The sequence below is a fragment of the Pseudochaenichthys georgianus genome, chromosome 6 (genome assembly GCF_902827115.2).
Source record: "Pseudochaenichthys georgianus chromosome 6, fPseGeo1.2, whole genome shotgun sequence".
Taxonomy (NCBI): Eukaryota; Metazoa; Chordata; class Actinopteri; order Perciformes; family Channichthyidae; genus Pseudochaenichthys; species Pseudochaenichthys georgianus.
Window position 1 is genome coordinate 42,604,112 of NC_047508.1, and position 25,553 is coordinate 42,629,664.

A 25,553-nucleotide genomic window follows, 5' to 3' on the forward strand; every position below is an offset into this window, starting at 1 on the left:
AGAGAGGCTTCCGCTCATTCGGAGGCTGGTGTTAACTTGCAGGCTGTTTCTAACACTACTCACTCGGAGCTAAAGCTTCTTTTCGATGTGGATCAAACCAAAGTGATGCTCTTTGCTAAAGCTAACAGACTCCAGAGCCTGCTGTGGATATTGTTGCTACGCGAGGACAAGTACTCGAAGTGGTTACCGGTTATACATACCTTGGTACCTGCTTGATGATTGTCTCTCTTCTAACCTGCTTAAAAGCTGAGGGCTAGGGTTCTTCTCCAGGAACAAGTCCTGCTTCTCGCTTGAGGCCAGGAACAGGCTCTGTGACCTTTGACCTGTGCTGGACTCTGGGGATCTGGTCTATATGAAGCTGCCCATTGCCTGAACACGTTAGATGCCGCCTCTCACAGCGCCCTGAGATTTGTCACACATTGTAAAGCACTTACTCATCACTGTACCTGTATACCAGGGGTCGGCAACAGACGGACCGCGGTCCGGATCCGGACGCCGACCTATACGGACCCGAGCTATAATCAATACATTAATAGGGGATTTTTCGGCGCCTCCCGCTGATTTGGGTGACTTGTGTAATTCGTGGAGAACCGAAGAGTTTTCATTTTGGGGGTGGGGGGGAGGGAGTCAGTCCGACAGACGGACAACTTCTCACTTCACAAAAGAAGAAGAAATCTAGACCGCAAAAATAATTAAACAAGCGAGTACCTGTTTTTCCTGGCCAAGGACAGGTTCCTTGAACACAACACGAGCGTAACGTGTCTTCCGTGTCTTCACGTGGTATATGTCTCGTCTGAAAGGAGTGCTGAGCACCGGAACGCCGCTCCAGCCCTTAACATATTGCATATAAGGATAATAATCCATAAGGAGCCGTACACATGCCGCAGTGTTTGCGTGGCTGTGTCTTTAGTTGTAGGCACAGTGGCGATCTGTTGTTATTAGCATCTGGTTAGCTAGCTATGCTAACGAATGTAAAGAGATTTTCTCCAACCAGGTGGAAGAGAGCTCTCTCCTGAGAGGCTCAAATAACCTCAGCTCAGTGAGGTTAAGGCACACCTTGATATGATCATTATAGTTATTAATGAGACTAAATGAAATACTATATGACAGCAACAAAAAAGTTGTTAAAAATAACAAGAATAGAGTTTAAAAGCGGAGTGATTTGTAAAATATCCAAAAAGAAAAATATGTTTTTGAATTGTACTTTATTTGATTGATTGGCAGTCAGTTGTTGATTACATGCAGACGTTGATAAAGCTACTTCAATATATATCACACTAATTAATGAAGCAAGTTAGACATGTTGATGTTCCGGACCTTTGCATGGGGAGATTTTCTCTAACTGGACCTCTCTGAATTGTAGTTGAAGACCCCTGCTGTGTACCATCACTCTCTGTACGGAGTCACGGGTACACGTTTATTCATAAAGCGTTGTTGGGTAAACTCCCGTATCATCTGACCCGCGCTATCGAAATCAGTCGGAAGTCGCAACGGCTCATTTCAAAATAAACGTGGATTTACGTAAAAAACTATTTTTTCGGGGTTCGGGTGTTTCGTTTGATTTTAAACAACAAAGTCTTGGCTTTCAGAATATGAAACTTTTATTTCCAAAATCACACGAGAAACACATGTTTGAAGCTTCGGCATGATTACAGGCGGAGAACGGAGTAACTTGACGTCACTGCAGGCGCAACAACAGCCGGGGTTTCTCGTGAGGGTTTTCCCCGGGAAACAAACACAATACACACACACACACGCACACTTCTACACACACACTCACGAGCTTCCCCTCCAAACGAAAATATCTTCCCTCCGTAGTATTTTGATCATTTGCTGATAACCAATCAGATCGATGGATTCCAGAGAAGAGGAAACTTCGAAGGCCTTTTTCTAAAAATGACAGCCGTTATATAATGTGACATATTTCGCTTAATATTCGGAGTACAACAACAACCCTGATATCATTAGAAAGCTAGGAGTCTCCTCTTTCCAACAGTGTATACAACTCAAAATGTGTCTTCTGGTCGATGCGACTAATTTCGATGGAGCAAGTCACATATCTGCTCTCTGATCACACAGAGACTTGCGGGCAGCTACTGTCTGAGGTCACATGATGTCGTCTTGTTAGATGTCCCGTGAGCAAGGACTGTCTCAGGGAAGACAGCTTTTATGCGCAGCTCCACTTGCTCGGAACAATCTTCAGCAAGAATTGAAACTGAGCGATCTCCTTCCTCTGCATGTCTTTAAAGCTAGGCTAAGTGAAATGCTCGTTGATACTATGGGCACTTGTAAATGTCGATAACTATGTATCCTGTAAATATAATGTATGATGTCCTTTATTGTTTTATGTTTCATGTGGAATCTATATGCTGCAGGTCTCCCCATCTGATTAAATAAAGGTTTTAAAGGAAATGGAAATGTCTCCCGTGTTATTCTCCAAAGTGAATGTAAACGTGAACGATGCACTTCATTTGAATGTAATTACGTTGGTTGTTGTTTGTGGAAGCGCCAGTGAATGAGCATTAACTGAGTTTTAAACATCACTTTAAATGGAAGATCCCCATAGGCCCCGCCCACTCGATGGGATCGGCCCCACAATGGGCGATCGGAGCATCCCTGTGACGGGGTTCTATTGTCCGTATGAAAACACTGGCCTAGTCGGTTGGGTTAAGCTCCAAAACTTTAATAACGGCAGCAAAACATAAAATAACGAACCAGCACAACGTAACGTGTTCTGGTGCTGCCTTCTCTCGACCCTCTCCGGACACGTCCCAGCTGCCAGTGCAACATTCTTCCGAGTCCTTCTCCAGGGCCAAACCCGTCCATTTTGAACCCATAGCCCCTCCCACCGGCTTCCCGTCAACAGGTGACGCAATTACCTCAAAGCCACATTGTCAACATAAAAAAATCCGACCCAAACATAAACAGTGTTTGGTGTGTGTGTGTGTGTGTGTGTGTGTGTGTGTGTGTGTGTGTGTGTGTGTGTGTGTGTGTCGGCTGTCAGTGGCGGAGTCAGTCACTCATGTGATCCGCTCAGTCACACTATTATTATGTATTTATTTCAACAAGGACCATGCATACAAGTACATTCATCTGGGAAAAGAGAAGATGTGAATTATGCCAGATTATAGCCAATAGCTAATTTCCGTCTGCAGCCCTTAGACAACAATCAACTTGAAGCCTTTAGCTCAGGGGTGTCAAACTCAAGGCCCGGGGGCCAATCCCGGCCCGCGACTTCATTTTATGCGGCCCCGCAAGAGCTTGCAACGAATATAATACGTTTATTATACGGTTACATGCCACTTTACATGAGCAGGTTGCCCATAAACTACCCACAATGCATCTCGTTTTGTGACATGCCCACTGAAGAGACTTGCAATTATTTTCCCTGGACTTTCTGACGTAGTTAATTACTAAGTTATTACCCTATCCAATAATAATCAAATTCAGAGGCAATCATGTAATATATATATATTATATTTATATAGTTACAACCGGCCCTTTGAGTGCAACCTTTATGCGAATGTGGCCCACGATGAAATTGAGTTCGACACCCCTGCTTTAGGTAGTAAAAAATAAAATGTTGTTCGAGTGGTTACAGCTGAAGAGTCACAGAGTTCAGACCATCGGAGGAAACTCCGTGTACTCTCAGCTTCAGGGTTCAGAGCTCCTCCTCTCATGACGGGCGTTTGAAGTGTTTCCACGTCTTTGTGCCTCACAGAGGAACCGCTGAAATGCTCGCAGGCCGTCACTCCTGCTGCTCAAACACACTGTTTCTGTGTGAACAGACTAAACACTCATGCCAGAGGTTTGTTGTTGTTTATGTCTGGTTAAACAAGGGATCAACAACACCTGCTGCAAAGGAACTAGTTCACAGACAATCCAACAGGGGGCGACAAACACCAAGTTGCTTGAGAGCAGATTCAAAGGTCTTATTGTCATGTGCACAAAGCGAGTAGAAATGGCAATGAAATTCTTCTGACCCGAGCTCCTCCGACAATGGAACATATACAATAAAATACTAAATAAAAAGTAGTGCAAAAAGTCTAAATAAATGTCAATAGAATATGGGATGTGTACAAGAACACAATATGACATTAAATAATGTATATTAAGACAAAATTAGATGCGAGTATAAAGCACAAGTTAAACTTCAAAAACACATTTAATGTCATACATGACTAACGGTACGTCCACACGGCAGCTTTTCAAACATCTTGAACATCTTGGAGCTGGGCGTGTCTGACAGCTTGGGGATTTTTGGCGAGCAACGCGACCAACAACCAATCACATGAATCTCCCGCCCCCGACATACAAAGCAAAAAAAAACGGGGATTTTATGCGAGCAATATATATATATATATATATAAACTCCCCAAACAGGCGAAACCCTACCAGTTTCCCCCACTGTCTCTGCCACCTCCCTCCATGCCGGGTTCCTCCGGTTTGTATCCCGTTAATAGTTCTGGTCGTAAAGAACCGGGTGATTTGCTACCGTGATTTCTCGTTTGGAATATGAGGAAATGAACTGCGGTCTGGCTCTCCCTGCTTACACGCGGTTTGATTGGCTAGCGCTTCTACTGGCAGATTTGCATACACGTGTTTGATTGGCTGGCGCTTCCAGCTCAGCTTCAAAAGTTGAACATTGCTCAACTTTGGAATCCTGGACATCCTGGAAATCTTCGCTTCGCTCCCCCACAATGCAGTTCGGCGAAAAGCGAGGCAAAGTGACGTCACCCCCATTCAAAGTCAACGGGCAGAGAAGCGTTGGAAGCGGTGGAAGATTCGTCTAAAGCTGCTGTGTGGACGTACGGTTAGACCTGAAGGTGTTGAATGAAAGTCTGAGGTTGAGTTTTATTCAGCGCCTTCAGGTCTTACTTTTATGGGGTTTATATTGTTGCATCGACTAATTGTCTTATCTGTCGGAGAGAAATCATTATTTATTGTATTATCATACCTTTGACCTCCTTGTGTCATCAACCTGTTAACAAGTTATATTTTGCTGCATGTACCTTTTAAAGTTCTTAACAAATAATCTGAGGGGAAGTTATTTTTAACTTGTGATGTGTCATTTTGTAAAGCACTTTGAGCTGCATGTGCTGTATGAAAAGTGCTGTATGAATAAAGCTTTATTATTATTATTATAGAGTGGTGCAGGGGTGACGTATTTACCCGGAAGTAAGCTGCTGGTTCCCTCGACAAAAAAGAAACGGGATTTCTCCACAGGATTTTGGAAAATAGCTGGAAATAAGGTCTGTGGAAAACGAACCTGTTTGATGAATGCACATTTTGTTCAGCCGGATAATCTCCACATGTCTACCCTACTTTTATAATATTCGAAGCATAAATGTAATCGCCAGAAGCTAATGTTATGCTATAAAGCAGGGGTGTCAAACTCAATTTCTTCGCGGGCCACATCAGCATTATGGTTGCACTCAAAGGGCCGGTTGTAACTTTAAGACTATATCAAAATACATATATAAATATTTAATATATATAAAATAATGTATTATATTACATTATTGCCTCTGCATTGGACTATTATCGGATAGGGTAATAACTTCATAATTAACTACGTCTGAAAGCAGAAGTCTAGGGCAAATCATTGCAAGTCTCTTCACTGAGAATGTTACAAAATGATTTAAAAAAAATCAAATTCTGAGAAAAAAATTATATTTTGAAGAAAAAAAGTCAAATTCTGAGAAAAAAACTTGTTCTGAGAAAAAAAAGTCAAATTCTGAAAAAAAGTCAACTTTCAGATGCATTGTGGGATATGTAGTTTATAGGCAACGTGCTTCTGTAAATCGGCATGTAACCGTATAATAAACATTATATTCTTTGCAATCTCTCGAGGGGCCGCATGAAATGAAGTCGCGGGCCGGATTTGGCCCCCGGGCCTTGAGTTTGACACCCCTGCTATAAAGGAACTACAGCAGGGTCGCTGCTTCAACGTCACGCCGACTTAAGATCCATATTCACACACACAGATTCTAAATGGAACAAGTTGAAGTGTTTGTTTGAACACTCTGCAGGAGGCAGGGACTTGCTTTCAAGCAGAACAGGGCAGGCAAACTTAGAGGAATGTTTACGTGTTCGGCGTAATGACGTACAACGGCCTCCACGACTTCTGTAGTCCTATTCAGCCGCTTGGTAACAACCGTCGTTTTTCAGACAGTTTTTCGGAGTTAGAACGTGGAATGGACTTCACCCAGACCTTTCAAGTATTACTCGTCATCAACAATTCAAAACTAAAGTAAAAACAATTCTATTTGCAGATTACTCCAGCTAACACATATTGGATATTCCCAGTGTTATTTATATATGCATTTACTTTTTTCTTGCCCTAACTTTTATTTTATTTATTTCCAGTTTTCATTATTTCTTTGTACTCCTTAATTTCTCTATGTTTTTGACGAAATAAATGCCATTATTAGATTGATGCTCATGATGATGCACGGGAGGGCTACTCCCCATAAGCTATGCTTCAGCCCTCCCGCTTCTACTAATTTTGTTCATTTGTGTGTATGAATTATACGTTTTTGTTTTCGTATGATTTTAGTAGAATAAAAACAAATAAAATAATTTAATGTAGTAATTGACATGTAAATCGTCAAAAATGGTACATTCTCCGTTAGCTTACGAGCTCCTCGTTTGAGCGAACGACTATTCCTTGGCAATTTAGCATCACATTGGATATGGGCTGAACTTGTCCTGGATTGGAATTTTTCCGATCATTTCCCTAGGAGTTTGCAAAAATGTGCTTAAAATGCATGAAAAACTCAAAAAATTCAAAATGGCCGACTTCCTGGGGGGCGGGGCTTATGATTTTTTTTTTTAAATATGTGTGCAATCATAAGAGCAATGTCTACACAGCGTTTTGCGAATATTGAGAAAACTATATGCAAGTAGTTTGGCGTAGAACAAAACGTGATCCGTCTCTTCAATGTGTGTCAACCACAGACCTTATTTCAAGCTGTTTTCCAAAATCCTATGGAGAGATCCCATTGGCTCTGAGACGAGGGAACAGGAAGTGGTGAAATGCTGACTCACTTCCGGGTTTAGGACTCGTCACTGCACCGCTCTATAGCTACTCGTGTTTTGCCTCAGGTGGTCTTACCTCTCTTTGGAAGGAGGCGGTTGAGAGTTAGTCGTGAAGAACTTGGAGAGGTTTTCCTCCATGGAGCTGAAGGCCTGCACGGTGGCGATGTGGGACGAAGACGCCAGGATTCTGCCGATCTGCAATCACACACTAACGTTAGGATATATCGGTGGAAATAAGTCTAGTACATCACAAGTACTCATGTCCCTACTGCGATGCATTTTAACCTGTCACCTGACTGTGTGTTGAATTTGCACTATCCTCCTTTTATTGCACAATGTCATCGTTGTACCGTGAATCCAAATGTATTTTTGATATATTCATATATTCATTCAAAACTCATGTGACGCAAATTAGATAAGATTTAATGTACTTTATTGATCCTAAATTGGGAGGTGCTTGTCAATGTAGCATGTTATTAAGCTAAAACATGTTTCAAAAATGCATATTGACAGTAGAAAGACATACATAATATATTTTAATAATAATAATAATATATTTAATTTATATAGCGAAGACAAATCTCGAAGTGCTTCACAACAAGGGATACTGATACACTTTGAGAGATTAAACAAATAATTGTAATAATAATAAGAAATCAAAAAATAAAATATAAAATAGAGTACAAAAATAAAAGTCGGAGATAGCGATAAAAATGGCAGTACTCCAGGTGTATACATGTACAGAACATGTCAACAATATACAGATTAGATTAGAATAGACTGCAATAGACCAACCTACTACTAAATAACACATTAACTACTTCTACATAAAAACATTTCGGGTCGAGGACAATTGCTCGAGGTACCTGTGTGTGTTTGAACCTCACAGCCAGGTCCGCAGGACTCTTTCCCTTTTTGTTTCGTAGAGTTTTATCCGCTCCGAGCTGCAGCAGCTTCAGCACGGCTTCCTCTTTGCCGTACTGCACCGCGATCGACAGAGCCTGCCAGAAAATATATGTATGAGTGGATTTAAAGTTAGTATATTTACTCTAGTACCATACATGTTGGGGAAATAGTGAATGAGAGTAACATGATAACAGAGGTATCCCTGTAGCTGTGAACATGACAGGATGTGTTATGACCGAGAAGAGCATCAGGACTGTTTGAGGCAGATGATAGCTATGTGATTAACATGATGATTCAGCCTCTATGGAGAGAGACATCAAGCATGCTCATTTCTGACGTGGAGCTAATCTGAAGTAAACATTGAACACTGCTTTCTATTCCTCCATCTTGTGACTGTGAGAGGATTTTGAGAGAAAGTCAGAATTTTGAGAAAAAAATCTGAATTTTTTAGATTTTTAGGAAAAAGTCAGAATTTAGAGTTAAAGTGATAATTTAGAGATTTTGAGAAAAAGTCAGAATTTTGAGAAAAAGTCAGAATTTAGAGATTTTGAGAAAAAGTCAGAATTTTGAGAAAAGTCAGAATTTTGAGATTTTGAGAAAAAGTCAGAATTTTGACATTTTCAGAAAAAACTACCAATATTCCTCCATCTTGTGACTGTGTGACTCCCTCTCTTGATATCAGCATGTGAAGGACACTGCTCGGGAACTAGTTGATGCTCTGTATGTGATGACTCCTTCCATTCTGGAGAGGATCAGAGATACATGGATCCTGAGATGAAGCTCAAGCCGGGGACCAGTGAGATTTAACATTTTTAAGTATTCAGAAAAAGTCATTATCTTGATATTTTGAGAAAAAGTGATAATTTTGATATTTTGAGAAAAAGTCATAATTTCTAGAAAAAGACAGAAATTGATTTTGAGAAAAAAGCCAACATTTTCATTTATGATTACTTAGAATAACTGGTATTCCTCCATCTTGTAACTGTGTAACTCCCTCTGTGTAACTCCCTCTCTTTCATATACAAAAATGCATGATACACTTTAATAATGCAGTACTGTACTACATATAAGTGTCCAACATTGACAAACTGAAAATTGTAAATGCTCTTATGTGTATTTCTGAGGAATTAAAAACAGTATAATATAATTTTCTAAGATGTAATGTTGTGAAAAGGGCCTTTCTGCCTATTGACTACTTTTACTTTTGACACATGAAATACATTTACCTAGTTTTTTTAAATCAAGTTACATTTTTAATTCAGGGCTTTGACTAAAATATACTATAAATGGAGTATTTTAGGACAGAAGTATTTCAGATTTTGCTTAAGTTAAGGATCTAAGTTCTTCCTCCTCCTCTGATTATCATCCAGAGTGCAATGTCTACTTTTATTTTGTGATCTAATGCATTCTACAAGTTTGTTTGTGTCACTTTTTTGTGGATGCTTTAAAAAAAAGGCAAAAAAAAAGGCAAAACACTTGTTGCCATGCCGACGTAAACGTTGCTGTAAACGTTGCTGCTTTTATTTTGTTGTTTTGTGTCAACCATTTTACTCATTATTATTATTATTACTTCAGGACTCAAATGCGATCTTCCTCAGGGACCTGCTATAATAAAATAACTCATTGACCGACCGTGAGTCCGTTTCCGTCCTGGATGTTGATCAGGGCTCCGTGGGCGAGAAGCAGGTTGATGACCTTACTGCGCCCGTTCCACGCAGCCAGCATCAGGCACGTCATCTGAGACCTGAGGGGACGAGAGACACGAGGAAGCAAGAGGGGAGATGAGGACTAAAGATGACGAGAGTGTGAGGAAACGGAGCAATGACAGAGGAGTGAGGAAGGTACATGAAGGAACCACCAGGGGGCGCCACACTCCACTTTAACACCACCTGAAGGCTTGGAATTGGGCTTTAAATGTTATTATCAAGTATAGGGGAAAAGTAAATAATCACTTCACTTAATTGATTTAATAATCAATTAAGTGGTTTATTTGGACTGTTAACATTTTTCTCAATTACAAAAAGGTTTTATCGAGAAACTTTCTTGACTACTCTTGTTGTTCATTTGTATATTTAAATCCAACTGCAAAAGTAAATAAGAAATAGTATTTTGCCTTTTTAGCAAATTGACAATTTGAAGCATACTGAACATATGGAGGTTTAATGGAAAGGGGGATTCATTGCAGGAGTAGTACAAAAGTGTCTTTGCCATCTTCTGCAAAAGTATATCGTACAATTAATTGGTATATTACTTTAACACTAAAGATCCATGTGGGACGATCTACTGCAGTGGGTACATATAGAGTCCAGGGTTTCCGCTAGGATTCTTTCTTGCCGGTCAAGTGTCCGGAAAGAATACATTTTACCGGACACATTTGAAACTTACCGGTCATGTTTCAATAATAATAATAATAATAATTGTGTAAATTACCGGACTCTGACCGGATATGCTGATGCTTATAAAGAATTTACCGGTTATTAATTAATTTTACCAGCTAACGGAAACCCTGACACACACACACACACACACACACACACACACCACACACACACACACACACACACACACACACACACACACACACACACACACACACACACACACACACACACACACACACACACACACACACACACACACACCACACACACACACACACACACACACACACACACACACACACACACACACACACACACACACACACACACACACACACACACACACACACACACACACACACACACACACACACACACACACTCCTGTATCTTATCAGCGCTGACTCAAACACGGCGAGTGAGGAAAGTCCATCGGTGTGAACGGGTGGGAAAGTCCGAGGACAGTTCATCTTCACTTGATGCTTTTATAGGAAACAGATATTTAAAAAGGAAAATCAATAAATCACTTGTAAAGACTCGACGGTAGAGTATGGGAACGCATAAACGCTCTGTCCTTTAATACAGACACTTTTAATACCTTGACTAACAGTTGTTTAAATCGAAGTACATCATGCCTCGTGTGAAATCTGTATTTCTAGCAAACATTGGAGGCAAACTTCCCTTTATTTTAAATCTGTTGACACATACATGCATCAACTAAACGACAGCAAGGGAAATAGACTTTGAACCAGGCCATCTTTTATGTTTACATAGTTGCAATTGGAGTTGGAGACTTAATCATCCGTCAGAGGATTTGCCATATTATCTTAAAAAGATGGATATATAGTGATATAGAACTTATCTCATTTGAATCACTAATAAAACAAGATATTTAGATATTTATCCATCGGCAGTCCCCAATTCACCCCGACACATTTTAAGAAGAAATTATCTTCACGTAACACCACGCAATATGTGCAGTATTTCCCCTACCATTGTCTTGGAGGGGCGCTGAGCCGACGGAGCCCCGCCCTGAAATTCAAGGTGTTTAAAAAAATAAATAAAAAATGTATATATATAAAAAAATGTTATTATATATATATTAGGGATGCTCCGATCGATGCCCTCTAAACATGCCGATCACGAGAGCCGATCGTATGACGTAAAATACATGACACGGTAAAATAGCGGTTTGCAACGTGTGTGAAGCAGAAATCCTGCAGCTCCGCCGGACCGCTGAGCGACACACCCAAGAGTCAGACCTAACACACTTAGCTATTTGATCTACCTCTGGAACGAGCTAAACTAGTTATTATAAATATGTGTATTCTTCACTGTCGGGTCACTCATTACTGGATCAGTGAGCTGCATGAGATACTGACCGGCTGTCAGGAGAGGGAGAGAGGGGGAGAGAGGGGGAGAGAGGGGCGAGAGGAAAAGAGAGCGCTTCCGCTCATTTCTCCGTGTTATCCAAAGTGAATGTAAACTTGAATAACGCACTTCATTTGAATGTAATAATTAAGTTGGTTGTTGTTTGTGGAAGCGCCAGAGAATGAGCATTAACTGAGTTTTAAACATCACTTTAAATGGAAGATTTAAAGTTTAAATCTTCCATTTAGGCCCCGCCCACTCGATCGGATCGGCCGATACTGATTCCGGCTATCGGCCCCGAAATTGGCGATCGGAGCATCCCTAATATATATAGCACCAAATAGCAACTAATCTATATCTACCGTCACTTTTCACATGTGCTCTTTTATTAAATAAACTAATCGCTTTCATTTTAAGTTTCCACAGCTCCTCGCTGCTCCGGAGGATTTAAAAAAAAAAATATCCCAATGCCTGCCCCCCCCCCTCCTCAGGCAGCACCCCCCCGCTCAGGCAGCACCCCCCAAACCAGTAGACCTAGGGGAAACACTGATGTGCAGAGTTAAGATGGATATATTCTTTTTTGATCCCAACTTGGGAAGAATAAAATATTATCGTGTTACATAAGCATCAGTGTGTTCAGACATTAAGATAACAATACTTTAAAAAAGTGGAATAGATAGTTAACAACTAAAAATGAAAAATAAAAGTATTATATCAAATCCAAACAATATACAAATTCTGGATAATTAAAATGTTCTAAAAAAGTCAGTTAGAAGAAGGAATATATCCTCACACGACAGGAGCAGAGACAGACTCTTTATTTAGTGTTTTAGCGGTGGTAGTGATAGTCGTGCCAAAAGAATATTTCAAACTCAAAATGTCTCGAACTGAGTTTGTCAAACAGATTCGCATCAGTAGGGATCTGAACAACATCGACGCCCAGCTCCATCGTCCCTTAATAAATTACAAGCCAACCAAAGTTAATGTTTTACGTGAAGTCAAACAAATGAACCGTAGCAGTGACGCGTCTACTGTAAATTCTGCTTTCAGACGTCCTCGGCTAATGACTTTTCCCAAGGGAGGTTTAGCGGCGAGACAGATACCAAGGTCACTCACGTACTGTTACAGTGTGTGTGTGTGTGTGTGTGTGTGTGTGTGTGTGTGTGTGTGTGTGTGTGTGTGTGTGTGTCCTTAAAGCTGATTGATACGCAGTAAACGTCTGACAGCGAGAAGAGAAACTTCCGGATACATCTGACTCAAAGTGCCATGGCAAACACACAACAAAACAAAATCACTTCCTCAATTAATACATGTGTGTACCGGCATGAACAGATCAAATGTTGATGACAAAATATTCATAATGATAAATAATAACTATGCATGTGCCTGGCTTGTTTCACGTTGATCCCGTTTGTTTTTTAAAAACCTTGACTACCACTGACCATTTAATAATCTACCGGACTAATGATTGTTTTGCACATGTTGCCAAAACCATCTTGGTCTCGAGTCCTTCAGAGCAAGTCTTCAGAAGACATCAAGTCAACATTTGCTTATTTTTAAGTGTGAAATACACCATTCAAAAGACAGATACTTGTTTTTAAATGCAGTTTGTTTACGAAGGATTAGAATACAAGGTTTAATAATCTTTAGTCTGAGATTTACTCTCATCTCAAGTCTCACCAAACGTAAAGGTCCCACGGCACGGCCATTTCTACTGATCATAATTCCATTGTTGAGGTCGACTAACATAGATTTATATTGTTCAATGTTCCAAACTCACATTGGTTTCTCACAGCATCTCTGTATAGCACTCTCTGTCCTACACGCCTTGTTGGAGCTCCCCCCCCCCCCCCCCCTGTGAGCCCAGTGCGCTCTGATCAGCTCGCTGCTACGAGGAGCTGACAGTGTGAGCTGGCGTACTGGTGTGGTTTCCTGCTTGATGCAGCGAGACATCGCGAATGGACGCGGGAAGGGGGGTGCTGAGGCTCCACTAGTTTAACCGGACGCGAGAGAGAGATCAGATCAGCTGCTGAGTCTGACCGAGACACGCAGCTCTGCATGATCACCTGAAGCCCCGCCCTCTGCTTAGCGAGCTGCAGGAGCTGCATGAGAAACTGACGTGCTGTCAGGAGAGAGAGAGAGGGAGAGAGAGAGAGAGGGAGAGAGAGAGAGAGAGGGAGGGAGAGGGGAAAAGAGAGGATCCGTTTCTCCCGTGTTATTATTCAAATGTAATGTAAACTTTTGTTTGTTTGAATGTAATAATTATGTTGTTTGTTGTTTGTGGAATCATTTATTGAAAAATGTATCTGAATTTTTTCGATCTGTTACGATTATAAACTGAAGCAATATAAAAATGAGCCCCGTGAACTGAGTTTTAAACTGAAGCATATCTGCTCATAGTCCGGTAATTACCTGCTAACGGAAACTCTGCTACACAACTATTATTATTATTGAAATATGACACACGGTAAGTTTCAAATTTGTCCGGTAAAATAAATTCTGCCCGGACATTTGACCGGCGAGGGAAAATCCTAGCGGAAACCCTGGTGTGTGTGTGTGTGTGTGTGTGTGTGTGTGTGTGTGTGTGTGTGTGTGTGTGTGTGTGTGTGTGTGTGTGTGTGTGTGTGGAGCTCCACGGATTGGTCCATTTGGGTCGTCGTCACTGTACTGTACTGGCTTATCTTGCTTATCTGTCTTACAGTGCAGACGCTTTTCTGCTTGCTCCTGCCTCTACTTACTTTTTATGCTGATTTTCCTATTCTTATTCTCTGAAAACTTCGAGCAGCGGCTCCTGGACATTAACCTATCACTGGGACAGTTCATCTTCGTAAATAGACGGAGGTTTTCAGCCATATTTCAACATTTTTACGGCGACCTCAGTCTTACAGTAGCGTGGCCTAGCAACAGCTAAAGCCTGGTAGGCTACTGCATGCTATTTAGCTTAAGCTAGTTGGTAGAAAAATGCCTCCGTTCTCTACAGATGACTTCCACAAACTTCTACAGAAGATGGCCGTGCTGGAAATGAAAATGCAACGGCTGGAAGTTAACGTGGAAGTGAATGGACTATGTTGTGGGAATGACACCACTTTACCAGTGTTGAAAAATAATGGACAAAGGCATGCTAACTCACAGCTAGTTAGCAGCTACAAGGATTCCAAGGAACAGGAGGGCTGTGTACCGGGTCATAAATCTACAAGTGGTGGTCCTCCCTGGAACTCTCTGGGTGCAAAGCCTAAGAGTAAATCATTTTCATGGGATTTGGGAGGAAGGATAACGGACAGAGCCCAACACTCTGAAATATGTGATGCGACCGGCTGGCCTGCATTGTTATCACCCAAGAGGAGCGCCTCTTCAACCCCCAAACAGCAGTGGACAGCTGCTAAAGGGAGAATTACAAAAAATCCTCCTAAACCACCAAGTGTGCCAATCCAGAACAGATACGCTCCGCTGACCGAGAGCCGGAGATCTCTTTCTGATGACCTGGATAACCCTTCCTCTTCACACAGCAGGGTAAGGACCAATAGCTACTCCAAAAGTAAAAGGCTAGAGGGAAAGCTAACGACTGGGCCTGAAACTCTGATTGTGGGTGACTCTGCTGTAAGAGATGTAAAAGGTCTGTGTAGTAAGAACAACACCAAAGTACTCTGTTTTCCCAAGGATGTGGTCTCTGACTTGGCTGAGAAGATCCTGCATATTGGGGCTGAACATCCGACTGTGAAGAATGTGGTACTACATATTGGAACAAATGATGTTGTGAAACAAGAGTCAGAAGTGCTGAAAAAAGACTTTAAATGTCTGTTGGAAACTGCCAGCTCTCTAAATGCAGAGGTGTTCATCAGTGGCCCTCTACCGCCAGTCAGAAGAGGAGTGGAGAGATTCAGCAGATTGTTTGCACTGAACACCTGGCTTTCAACTGCCTGTACTGACCATTCTGTCCATTTTATTGACAATTATTCTGGGACCGCAGACATCTTTTCAAGGCAAATGGAGTTTGCCTGAACAAGTCAGGAGTGAAATTGTTTATCTCTAACATATTCAACTGCCTGCGTCATCAATCTGTTCCCTCTGCCAAGGACAAGCGGCAAGAGGAATCAAAACAGGAGATAGACACAACACATCGCGCAGAAAACCCTGAAGAAGTATCACTGCACCCGCCTGAGGAATGTTCTGATTATGGGAGACCTATGAAACACACGGAGGAGTCCCCACCGCCCGTCACCCCCCCCCCTGTCAACGCCTTTGAGGATACTCCGTTCACCCTTTCGCCCTCGCCCACCCTCCTGGAGATCGTGGAACACAAGAAGGAGATACAGAGGGCTGGCACCGATTCCTTCCTGGATTTCGAAGACCAGACTAAGGCGATACGCAGGGCTGGCAGCATGTCCTTTACCCCCGCTCCTCAACGACGCCCACCAAAATCACCAAAGCAGAGACGTGCACCATCTCCCCCGGCTTCATCACCATGCCTACCACAATCATCCAAACCAAAACAATCTGCAAACTGATATCTGCTGGGTCCAGGCTCAAGGGCGTATGGCACTCTCAACTCTTTCCAGGACATGCCCGGGCCCTGCCTGCCAGTAGCTTTGCCGATATCTGTGTTGATAGGTAATAGATTGAGAGCGGTGAATGATCTTAGATACAGGAAGCACTCAAACGTTTGTGTGAGTTTATCTAATTTAGCAGTGATTCCATGTCAGCCACAGCTTGTTACAAAAAACCTGACTGATAGTGTGTTTAATGAACTTAAACTAGCTTTATTAAATGTCAGGTCTTTGGCAGGAAAAACATTTTTAATCAATGATTTTATCACTGAGCACAATCTCGATTTTATGTTTTTAACAGAAACTTGGATTGAACAAAATAACAGTGCAGCTGTTCTTATCGAATCAACCCCTCCCAACTTTAGTTTTATGAGTCAGGAAATAATGCATAAGAAAGGAGGTGGAGTTGCTATTCTGTTCAATGATTCCCTTCAATGCAGGAAGACATCGTATGGAAACTTTGATTATTTTGAATATGTGGCCCTTCAGCTGAAATGCTCCTCTCGAGCTCCGTTCCTAAATATCTATAGACCACCCAAATACTGTGCAAGCTTTTTTGATGACTTTACTGAACTGCTGTCTATAGTGTGTATTGACTTTGACCGTCTAGTCATTGTTGGTGATTTTAACATCCATGTTGACAACCCCCAGGACAGAGCGGCTAAAGAACTGTGTTGTGTTCTTGATAGCTATGGACTGACTCAGCATGTGACGGAGCCCACGCACAATAAGGGGCACACTCTGGACTTAATTATCTCAAAGGGTCTGAATATCTCTACGGTTGTGGTGACTGATGTTGCACTGTCTGACCATTCCTGTGTTTTCTTTGAGAGCTCTATTTCTGTTCACACAAGTGTTCAAAAAGAGGTAACCACAAAGCGATGTTTAACTGAACACACTAGGGAAATGTTTACTCAGAATTTTTCTTCCACACTTGCCCCTGCTAACACCTCAGTAAATGAGCTAGTAGATCATTTTAATTCAAAAATTAAAAATGTTATAGATGCCATTGCTCCAATTAAGGTAAAGGAAGTGACTGGGAAGAAAATATCTCCATGGAGAAAGGCCATGACCGTGAGAGCAGAAAAAAGAGAATGTCGAAAAGCTGAACGCAGGTGGCGAAAAACAAATCTCCAGGTGCACTTTGAAATCTATAAAGAGAGACTTGGCCTTTATCATTTGGAATTGAAAAACGCACGACAATCATTCTTCTCTGACATCATTACCAAAAACAACGCACGTGCCTTGTTTGCTACCGTCGACAGACTAACTAACCCCCCAGTGTCAGTAGCCTCTGAATTTCTATCCACCAGGGCGTGCAATGATTTTGCCTTTTTCACTGACAACATTCAGAAAATCAGACAAACAGTCAGTGCCTCTGCATCAGGAACAGCAAATGTGTTGTCTCTGTGTCCACTTAACATCAATTCAGACATCATGACACAATTCCATCAGATTAATGATAAAAACCTGGAGGACATTATACAACTTCTGAAATCCTCCTCCTGCTGCCTTGATATTATTCCAACAGGATTTTTCAAAGATGTTTTGCCTTGCATGGCCTCAGAACTACTTCATATAGTAAACAAATCTCTTCACTCAGGTATTTTTCCACAGGCCCTGAAAACTGCAGTCATTAAACCGCTCTTAAAAAAGCATAATGTAGATGCTTCAGTAATGAACAATTACAGGCCCATATCAAACCTGCCATTTCTAGGTAAGATCATTGAAAAAGTTGTTTTTCAACAGTTGAGTAATTTCTTGCATTTAAATGGTTGTTTCGATGTGTTCCAGTCAGGCTTTCGTCCAAACCACAGCACTGAGACTGCTCTTGTAAAGGTCTTTAACGACATCCACTTAAACACAGACAGTGGCAGAACTTCAGTGTTAGTATTATTAGATCTCAGTGCTGCGTTTGACACTTGAGCACAGCATATTACTAGACCGACTGGAAAACTGGGTGGGACTTTCGGAAACAGTTCTAAATTGGTTTAAATCCTACTTAAAGGACAGAAACAACTTTGTTTCTATCGGTAAATACACATCTGAGTTGACAAATATGACATGTGGGGTTCCTCAAGGCTCCATCTTGGGGCCTCTTCTCTTTAACATCTACATGCTACCACTGGCTCAGATAATGAAGAACAACAAAATAAGTTACCATAGCTATGCAGATGACACACAAATCTACGTAACAATTTTACCAGGAGACTATGCTCCAATTCAAACACTGAGTAAGTGGATTGAACAAATCAATGACTGGATGTGTCAGAACTTTCTCCAATTAAACAAAGATAAAACTGAGGTAATGGTTTTTGGAGCCAAGGCAGAACGTTTAAAAGTTAGCGCTGAGCTTCAGTCTGCAATGTTCAAAACAACAGATAAAGCCAGAAATCTAGGTGTAGTCATGGACTCTGACCTGAGTTTCAACAGTCACATTAAAACAGTTACTAAATCAGCCTACTATCACCTAAAGAACATATCTAGGATTAAAAGACTAATGTCACAGCAGGATTTGGAAAAACTTGTCCATGCCTTTATCTTCAGTAGACTCGACTACTGCAATGGTGTCTTCACAGGTCTCACTAAAAAATCTATTAGAAAGCTGCAGCTGATTCAGAACGCCGCTGCTCGAGTCCTCACTAACACTAAGAAAGTGGATCACATCACTCCTGTTCTGAAGTCTTTACACTGGCTTCCTGTGTGTCAAAGAATAGATTTCAAAATACTGCTGCTGGTTTATAAAGCACTGAATGGTTTAGGCCCAAAATACATTACATTACATTACATTGCATTTAGCTGACGCTTTTATCCAAAGCGACTTACAATAAGTACATTCGACCAGGAAGACACAACCTTGAGGAAAACAGAATCATATAAGAACATCAGGTTTCAAAGAGCCAATCGTTTCAAGTGCTGCTCAACTGGCTAAGCCAGTCCTTTATTAGTATATAAGTGCTCTGTTAGTAGTTCTTTGTTAGTCATTCTATCGCTCGAAGTGGAGTTTTCAATGGGGAGCTCATTCCACCATTTTGGAGCCAGGATAGCAAACCCACGTGTTTTTGCTGATGGGAACTTGGGTCCCCCTCGCAGCGAGGGTGCAGCGAGTCGTTTGGTTGATGCAGAGCGTAGTGCACGTGCTGGGGTGTACGGTTTAACCATGTCCTGGATGTAGGAAGGGTCATTACTGACCTCCTGCTAAACTATGAACCATCCAGATCTCTCAGGTCTTCGGGGACTGGTCGGCTTTCTGTCCCCAGAGTCAGAACTAAACATGGAGAAGCAGCGTTCAGTTATTATGCTCCAAATATCTGGAACAAACTCCCAGAAACCTGCAGGTCCGCTGCAACTCTGACTACTTTTAAATCCAGGCTGAAGACTTTTCTTTTTGTCGCTGCTTTTATTTGAACTATTCATATCTTAAACTGCACTGTAACTTTTATCCATGTACTTTTTCTTGTAATGTTTAATTGAACTATTTATATTTTAGACTGCACTGTAACTTTTATCCATGTATTTTTTTCTTAATGTTTATTTGATTAGCTTTTCTTTTTTAATGCTTAATGTCTTTTTTTGTAAAGCACTTTGAATTGCCTTGCGTTGAAAAGTGCTCTATAAATAAACTTGCCTTGCCTACCCAGGAAGAAAAAGAGAAATCTCCAACGAGGCGTTCTGGGTAGGGCTGTGCAATTTAATCGATCTTGCGATATATATCGATATTTAGTTTTCCGGGAAAGTATCGATATTTCAGCCGCGGGTATCGATACATTAAGTCTGATAACTGTGTTCGTTATACTCGCGTCCAGGAGAGAAGCTTTAAAAAGGAGACTGATTGAGTCTCTGAGAATGTTCAAATGTATACTTTAATTAATAAAAAGCGCGGTAATGTTACAAGCAGAAGATGATTTAGTCAGAAAACAGCTGTGTTCTGGCTCTCGTGAGCGAAGGGAAGAGAGCGAGCTCCACCTTTCCAGCTGTTAAATATCCTCTGCTGAATCCTCCCTGTGGGCCGGTTGGCGCTGCTGGGGATCGGCCCTCCACGTCTCCAATGTTCGTTGTTGCGCATTACAGAGGATTCAGACATTACACATTAAATATATAACTAAACATGCCTTTTCTCCTCCTTATCTCTTTCATGACTTTTCATTTAATACATTTTAAACGCTGTAATCAATACTCAAAATACCTCACGGCTAGTATCATTTCCGGTAGTTCCGAATGTTGTCACATGCTACCCACGTCTGTAAACAAACGTATTCAAATAAACTGTACCTTCATTTAATATTCAGCAATAATAATATCTCGACGTCTATAGTTGTAGTGTTGAAATCAGTAGGTGTCGGTGTGCAACACTCCGTGTCATATCGCTACTAAATTCACCTCTATAGGAAATTGTATATTAGCCACATGCTAAATGCTAACCGGAGATGAAGGATTTTCAGAATAAAAGCTCAAGAACTGGTTGTGCACAACAACTTCTGGTTTTTCAGTATAAAACAGCATTTAAACTGACGGTATGTTTATGGTACTTTATGCCATCAAAACATTGATTTTAATTTCTAACAAGTCCCATTCAAATCCCCCGTGTTCCGCCACCTGCTGCACCTTTTCATTCTCCATTGTCCATTGTGATACTGCACTTTACAGCTACAGTTTGCACTGTTTCAATAAATGAAACTAATTTTCTCACCACATCTTTTGATTCATTTTGTCCAGCATTTGCAAGCTGCAGACGCTCTGTCAGAGCCATATATTGTATAATTGATGCTTTCAGTTTTCAGTTGAATTAATTCAATCCAAGTCAATGGAACACTCACAAGATGTCACCAAAATCCCACTGTCCCTTTCAAATCTTTCAGAAAATGATATAAGTGTATCGAATTATATTGAATCGTATCGTTGGCTGAATATCGTGATATATATCGTATCGTTGGCTGAATATCGTGTATCGTATCGTATCGTGAGATTAGTGTATCGCCACAGCCCTAGTTCTGGGGCAGCACAGACAGGTATTCTCTGTGTTAGAGTTGTACTGGCTACAGGGTGCACTTTGAGGGTTTGTGACTCTGCGGACCGTTCACATGCAGAACAACCTTCACAACACGAGGGGACGGGTCAGAACCAGAAAAGCATGACATGGGCCCTTTAATGTCTCGGGCAAGTCTTAAGCCTTAAAGGAAAAGTTCATCCTTAAAAAAATGACTATTTGTACATCAATTGCTCATGTCTCACTTTACTTACTTTGAACTCTGGAAGAAATACATCCACCGCGAACGAAGGATCTGCAGATATACGTTTTGATGGAGGAAAGTTAATGTCTTGATGGGTTGAACAAAGTAAGTTTGATAGTGTTGAGTATATGATTAGAGGAATCAGGCTTTAATTATACTGCAGGAGTTGTATGAGAGTTCAAACGGATGTCGATGTTTACTTTAATTAATCAAGACTTTTCTCCGCCCTCACTATGGGGGCACGCAACAACTTTCCTCCAGAGTTTAAAGCAGGGGTGTCAAACTCAAGGCCCGGGGGCCAAATCCGGCCCGCGACTTCATTTCATGCGGCCCCTCGAGAGATTGCAAAGAATACAGTGTGAGAAAAAGTTTTTAGAGAGTACTTGTCCATGGACAAGTGAGTGGCAATTTACTTGTCCGAATACATTTTTCACTTGTCCAGAATGGACAAACATTGGGGCCACTGGAATCTTCTTCTTCGCCATCGTATTTTACACTTTCCCACGGTTTTTACGGCACCGCTAACGTAAGTGAGCGGTGAGATGTTACTGCATCGCACATAGGGTTGGGTATTGTTTGGATTTTAACGATTCCGGTTCTGCTTTTCGATTCCGGTTATTTTCGGTTCTCGATTCCGGTTCTTTGAGAGGGTAAAAATAAGTCCCATGACAAACTGGAAGAAAAATATATTTATGAAAACATTAAGTCAAATCTGTATTCCTATTTACAAATCACTTCATACTGTTGAATTTCTTACGATTATTGAATACAATTATATAAAAATAATCTCTGCATTGTTTAGTTAGTTCTAAGTGGTGCAGTTTAAGAATGTACAATTGGCCCAGTCTCCTCTGATGCTACACTGCAACCTGCCTGTGAGACAGAGTCCAACCACACATCTCCAACACATAGGCCTAATAATAATAATAATAATAATAATAATAATACATTATTATTATCTCAAAAAGAGAGATGCTAACAAATAATCTAGGAAGTTTAACCACTTGGATTAAACCGGAGGTGACAAGTCTCGGTGTCATCCTGGACTCAGATTTGAACTTCAACGCCCATTTAAACAAAGTGACCAAAATAGCTTTCTTTCATCTCAGAAACATAGCGAAGGTAAGACTATTCATAAATCAAAATGATGCAGAGAAGCCAATTCATGCTTTTATATCTAGCCCACTAGACTACTGCAATGCACTATGCACTGGTCTCCCCAAGAAAGCTATTGGAAGACTCCAGCTCATTCAAAACTCTGCAGCTAGTTTCCTGACGAATACCAAAAGGAGGGAACACGTTAGTCCTGTCTTAGCTACTCTACACTGGCTTCCTGTAACTTTCAGAATTGATTTTAAGGTGCTTCTCCTCACATACAAAGCTCTAAATGGACAAGGACCCAGCTACATGGCTGACTCTCTAATAAACTACACACCCGCCAGAACACTGCGATCTTCAGATGCAGGTCTATTAGAGGTCACCAGAAAGAGTCAGAAGAAGATCGGTGATGCAGCTTTTGTAAACCACGCCCCAAAACACGTTACCCAACAATATTAGGGAAGCCAATACATTAGGCATTTTTAAAAGGCAGCTTAAAACCGCTCTCTTTACCAAAGCATTTTTACTGATTTTACACTAATACTGCACTATTTCTCTATGTTTTATTCCCCATGTTTTTATTTTTAATTATTTTTTCCCACTTTATGCTTTGCTCTTGCTGCTTGTTTTACACTGATTTTATGTCTTATTTTTTACTGATGTAAAGCACTTTGAACTGCAATCCCCTGCATGAAAGGTGCTATACAAATAAAGTTATTATTATTATTATATTTATAGCCTATCCTAGCGCTTTTCTACAACTCTACACATGTCCTGCAATACACCTGCTGCAGCTGCCCAGCTGCTCACTGTTTGTAAAAGTAAATAAATAGTATTTTCATTTCAATAATGTACTTTCTATACCCTGCTTCATAAACATTAATAACATGACATCCCTGTGCTCCTCCGAGTCTGGGGGTCCGGGGATGTGAGGACAGCGCGAGGACACAGACAGGGAGGCTGCTTCACTTCATAAAGGAAATGGCGGTCAGTATTAACAACACAGGAGCTAAAACGCTTAATAACCTTCATTACGTGTTAGAGAAAGAACATAAGAAAGTTTGACAAAGATGCGGCTGTTAAACGGGCAGCGGATCCGCTGTGTGTAGAAAGAGAGAGAGACGCTGAGCTGCACCGTGCAGCGATCAGCTGATACGGAGCAGAGAGAGAGAGAGCTGCGGTCCGCGGGGCTCGGCCTCGCCTCCTGTCCTCACAACTCTTATTAATCCCGGGACCGGACAATTGTTATTTGTTCCTACTCGGAACCAAGTGTTGCTTCCCAAGCCTGCCACTGTGCTACACTTCCCGCCCCGCCCCTGTCTAACTGTACAGAAAGCGGCGAGATGCATTTCCTTAGGAATCGACAAGCAGAACCGAAACTAACATTTCTAAACGAACAATTGCGGACACGTACAATTTGCGAATGAGTTCTGCCTTTTGTAAACTGAATGTATCAATAAATCGGGGCGAAAAACGTCACTTGTCCGCCGGACAAGTCAATTGAAAGATCTACTTGTCCGATATTGTAAATAACACGTCCCGGACGGTGGGACGTGTACTTTTTCTCACACTGGAATATATTGTTTATTATACGGTTACATGCCGATTTACAGAAGCACGTTGCCTATAAACTACATATCCCACAATGCATCTGAAAGTTGACTTTTTTCTCAGAATTTGACTTTTTTTTTCTCAGAACAAGTTTTTTTCTCAGAATTTGACTTTTTTTCTTCAAAATATAAATTTTTTCTTAGAATTTGCCTTTTTCTCAGAATTAGATTTTTTTTAAATCATTTTGTAACATTCTCAGTGAAGAGACTTGCAATGATTTTCCCTAGACTTCTGCTTTCAGACGTAGTTAATTATGAAGTTATTACCCTATCCCAGGGGTCGGCAACCCGCAGCCCACGGGCCGCATGCGGCCCTTTAAGCCCTCTGCTCTGGCTCCCTTGAGCTTAGACAAAAATAAGAAGGAAATAAAATAAAAGTATTTGTAGGACTATCTATATTTTGTTGCATGGTTGAAAATGTTTCGTATCTTGTATTTTGAGGTGATACTGTGACACATAAATAAAAAACAAAACGGTTTTAATTAGGTCAACTAAAATATGCGTCACATCCTGCTACGGTCCCGCGCTAGCGCCTTTTCTTGCAGGCGAATAACCTGACCCCCGGCTCGATGAGCGAGCTATGGATACATCAAAGAAAAGTACCGGAGGAACACAGGATTGAATTCTGCGTGGACAGAGTTATCTGCTTTCACAGCAAACGATGCTGGTTTACCGGGATGTTTGATATGTGGAGAGAAGGTGTTAAAGGTGGTGCAGCCTTTACGTATCGAGGAACAACACGGGGGAGGAAGACAGCTGACGATCTTCAGTCATAATTCAATGGGGTATGTCATTTATTTCAGAAAACACTTTTTGTTATATTCCATGGAATGCTCTTAACGTCCCAATAGCAATGAATATATTAAATACTTTGACAATAAATACATAAAATTAATCTCTGGAAGCCGTAGCGCTGTAAAAAGCACGACCAATCATCTGCCTCGGCCCGGCTAAAGTAACTGGATGGCCTACCTGCCTGTCAGCCTTCCATCTGTGCACACACTTACCTCGTGCCCTCATTGGTCATGTGCGCGTTCGTGTGTGTTGGAGGAGGGGCTCTGAAGTCTGAAGGATGAGGCAGATTTTTTCCGGGTTGTATATTTTCAAATTCTAGCGCACTCGAGCTGGTTTCTCCATTCTTACCTACCACACCTTTAACTCTTTTTAGGGTGCAGCTATATGTTTTATTTATTTCAAAGTGGGCCCATTTTAATAATATTTGTTTCCTTCAAATGTGCAGAGGACTCCCCAAGTGCTGTGTTTAATTTATTTTAAAGTAGGCCTGTGTATTATTTTTAATTCTCCTTCTTTGTTTCTTGTTAGAGGTTAACAGTTTTATATCATGTAATAAATAGCCTAATAAATGCAAAA

The 25,553-nt window shown here is 41.2% G+C and overlaps 1 protein-coding gene across 1 annotated transcript in view; it reads right to left on the reverse strand.

Annotated features, from left to right (window-relative positions):
• The window catches only part of asz1 (ankyrin repeat, SAM and basic leucine zipper domain containing 1), an 85,697-nt gene that overhangs the window by 33,917 nt on the left and 26,227 nt on the right, over positions 1-25,553 (reverse strand). The window contains exons 5-7 of the mRNA XM_034085842.1: positions 9,580-9,691; positions 7,908-8,042; positions 7,118-7,236 (exon numbers count right to left, since the gene is read on the reverse strand). Of these exons, the coding sequence (XP_033941733.1) occupies positions 7,118-7,236; positions 7,908-8,042; positions 9,580-9,691 (366 nt within the window). The remainder of the gene's footprint in view (positions 1-7,117; positions 7,237-7,907; positions 8,043-9,579; positions 9,692-25,553) is intronic.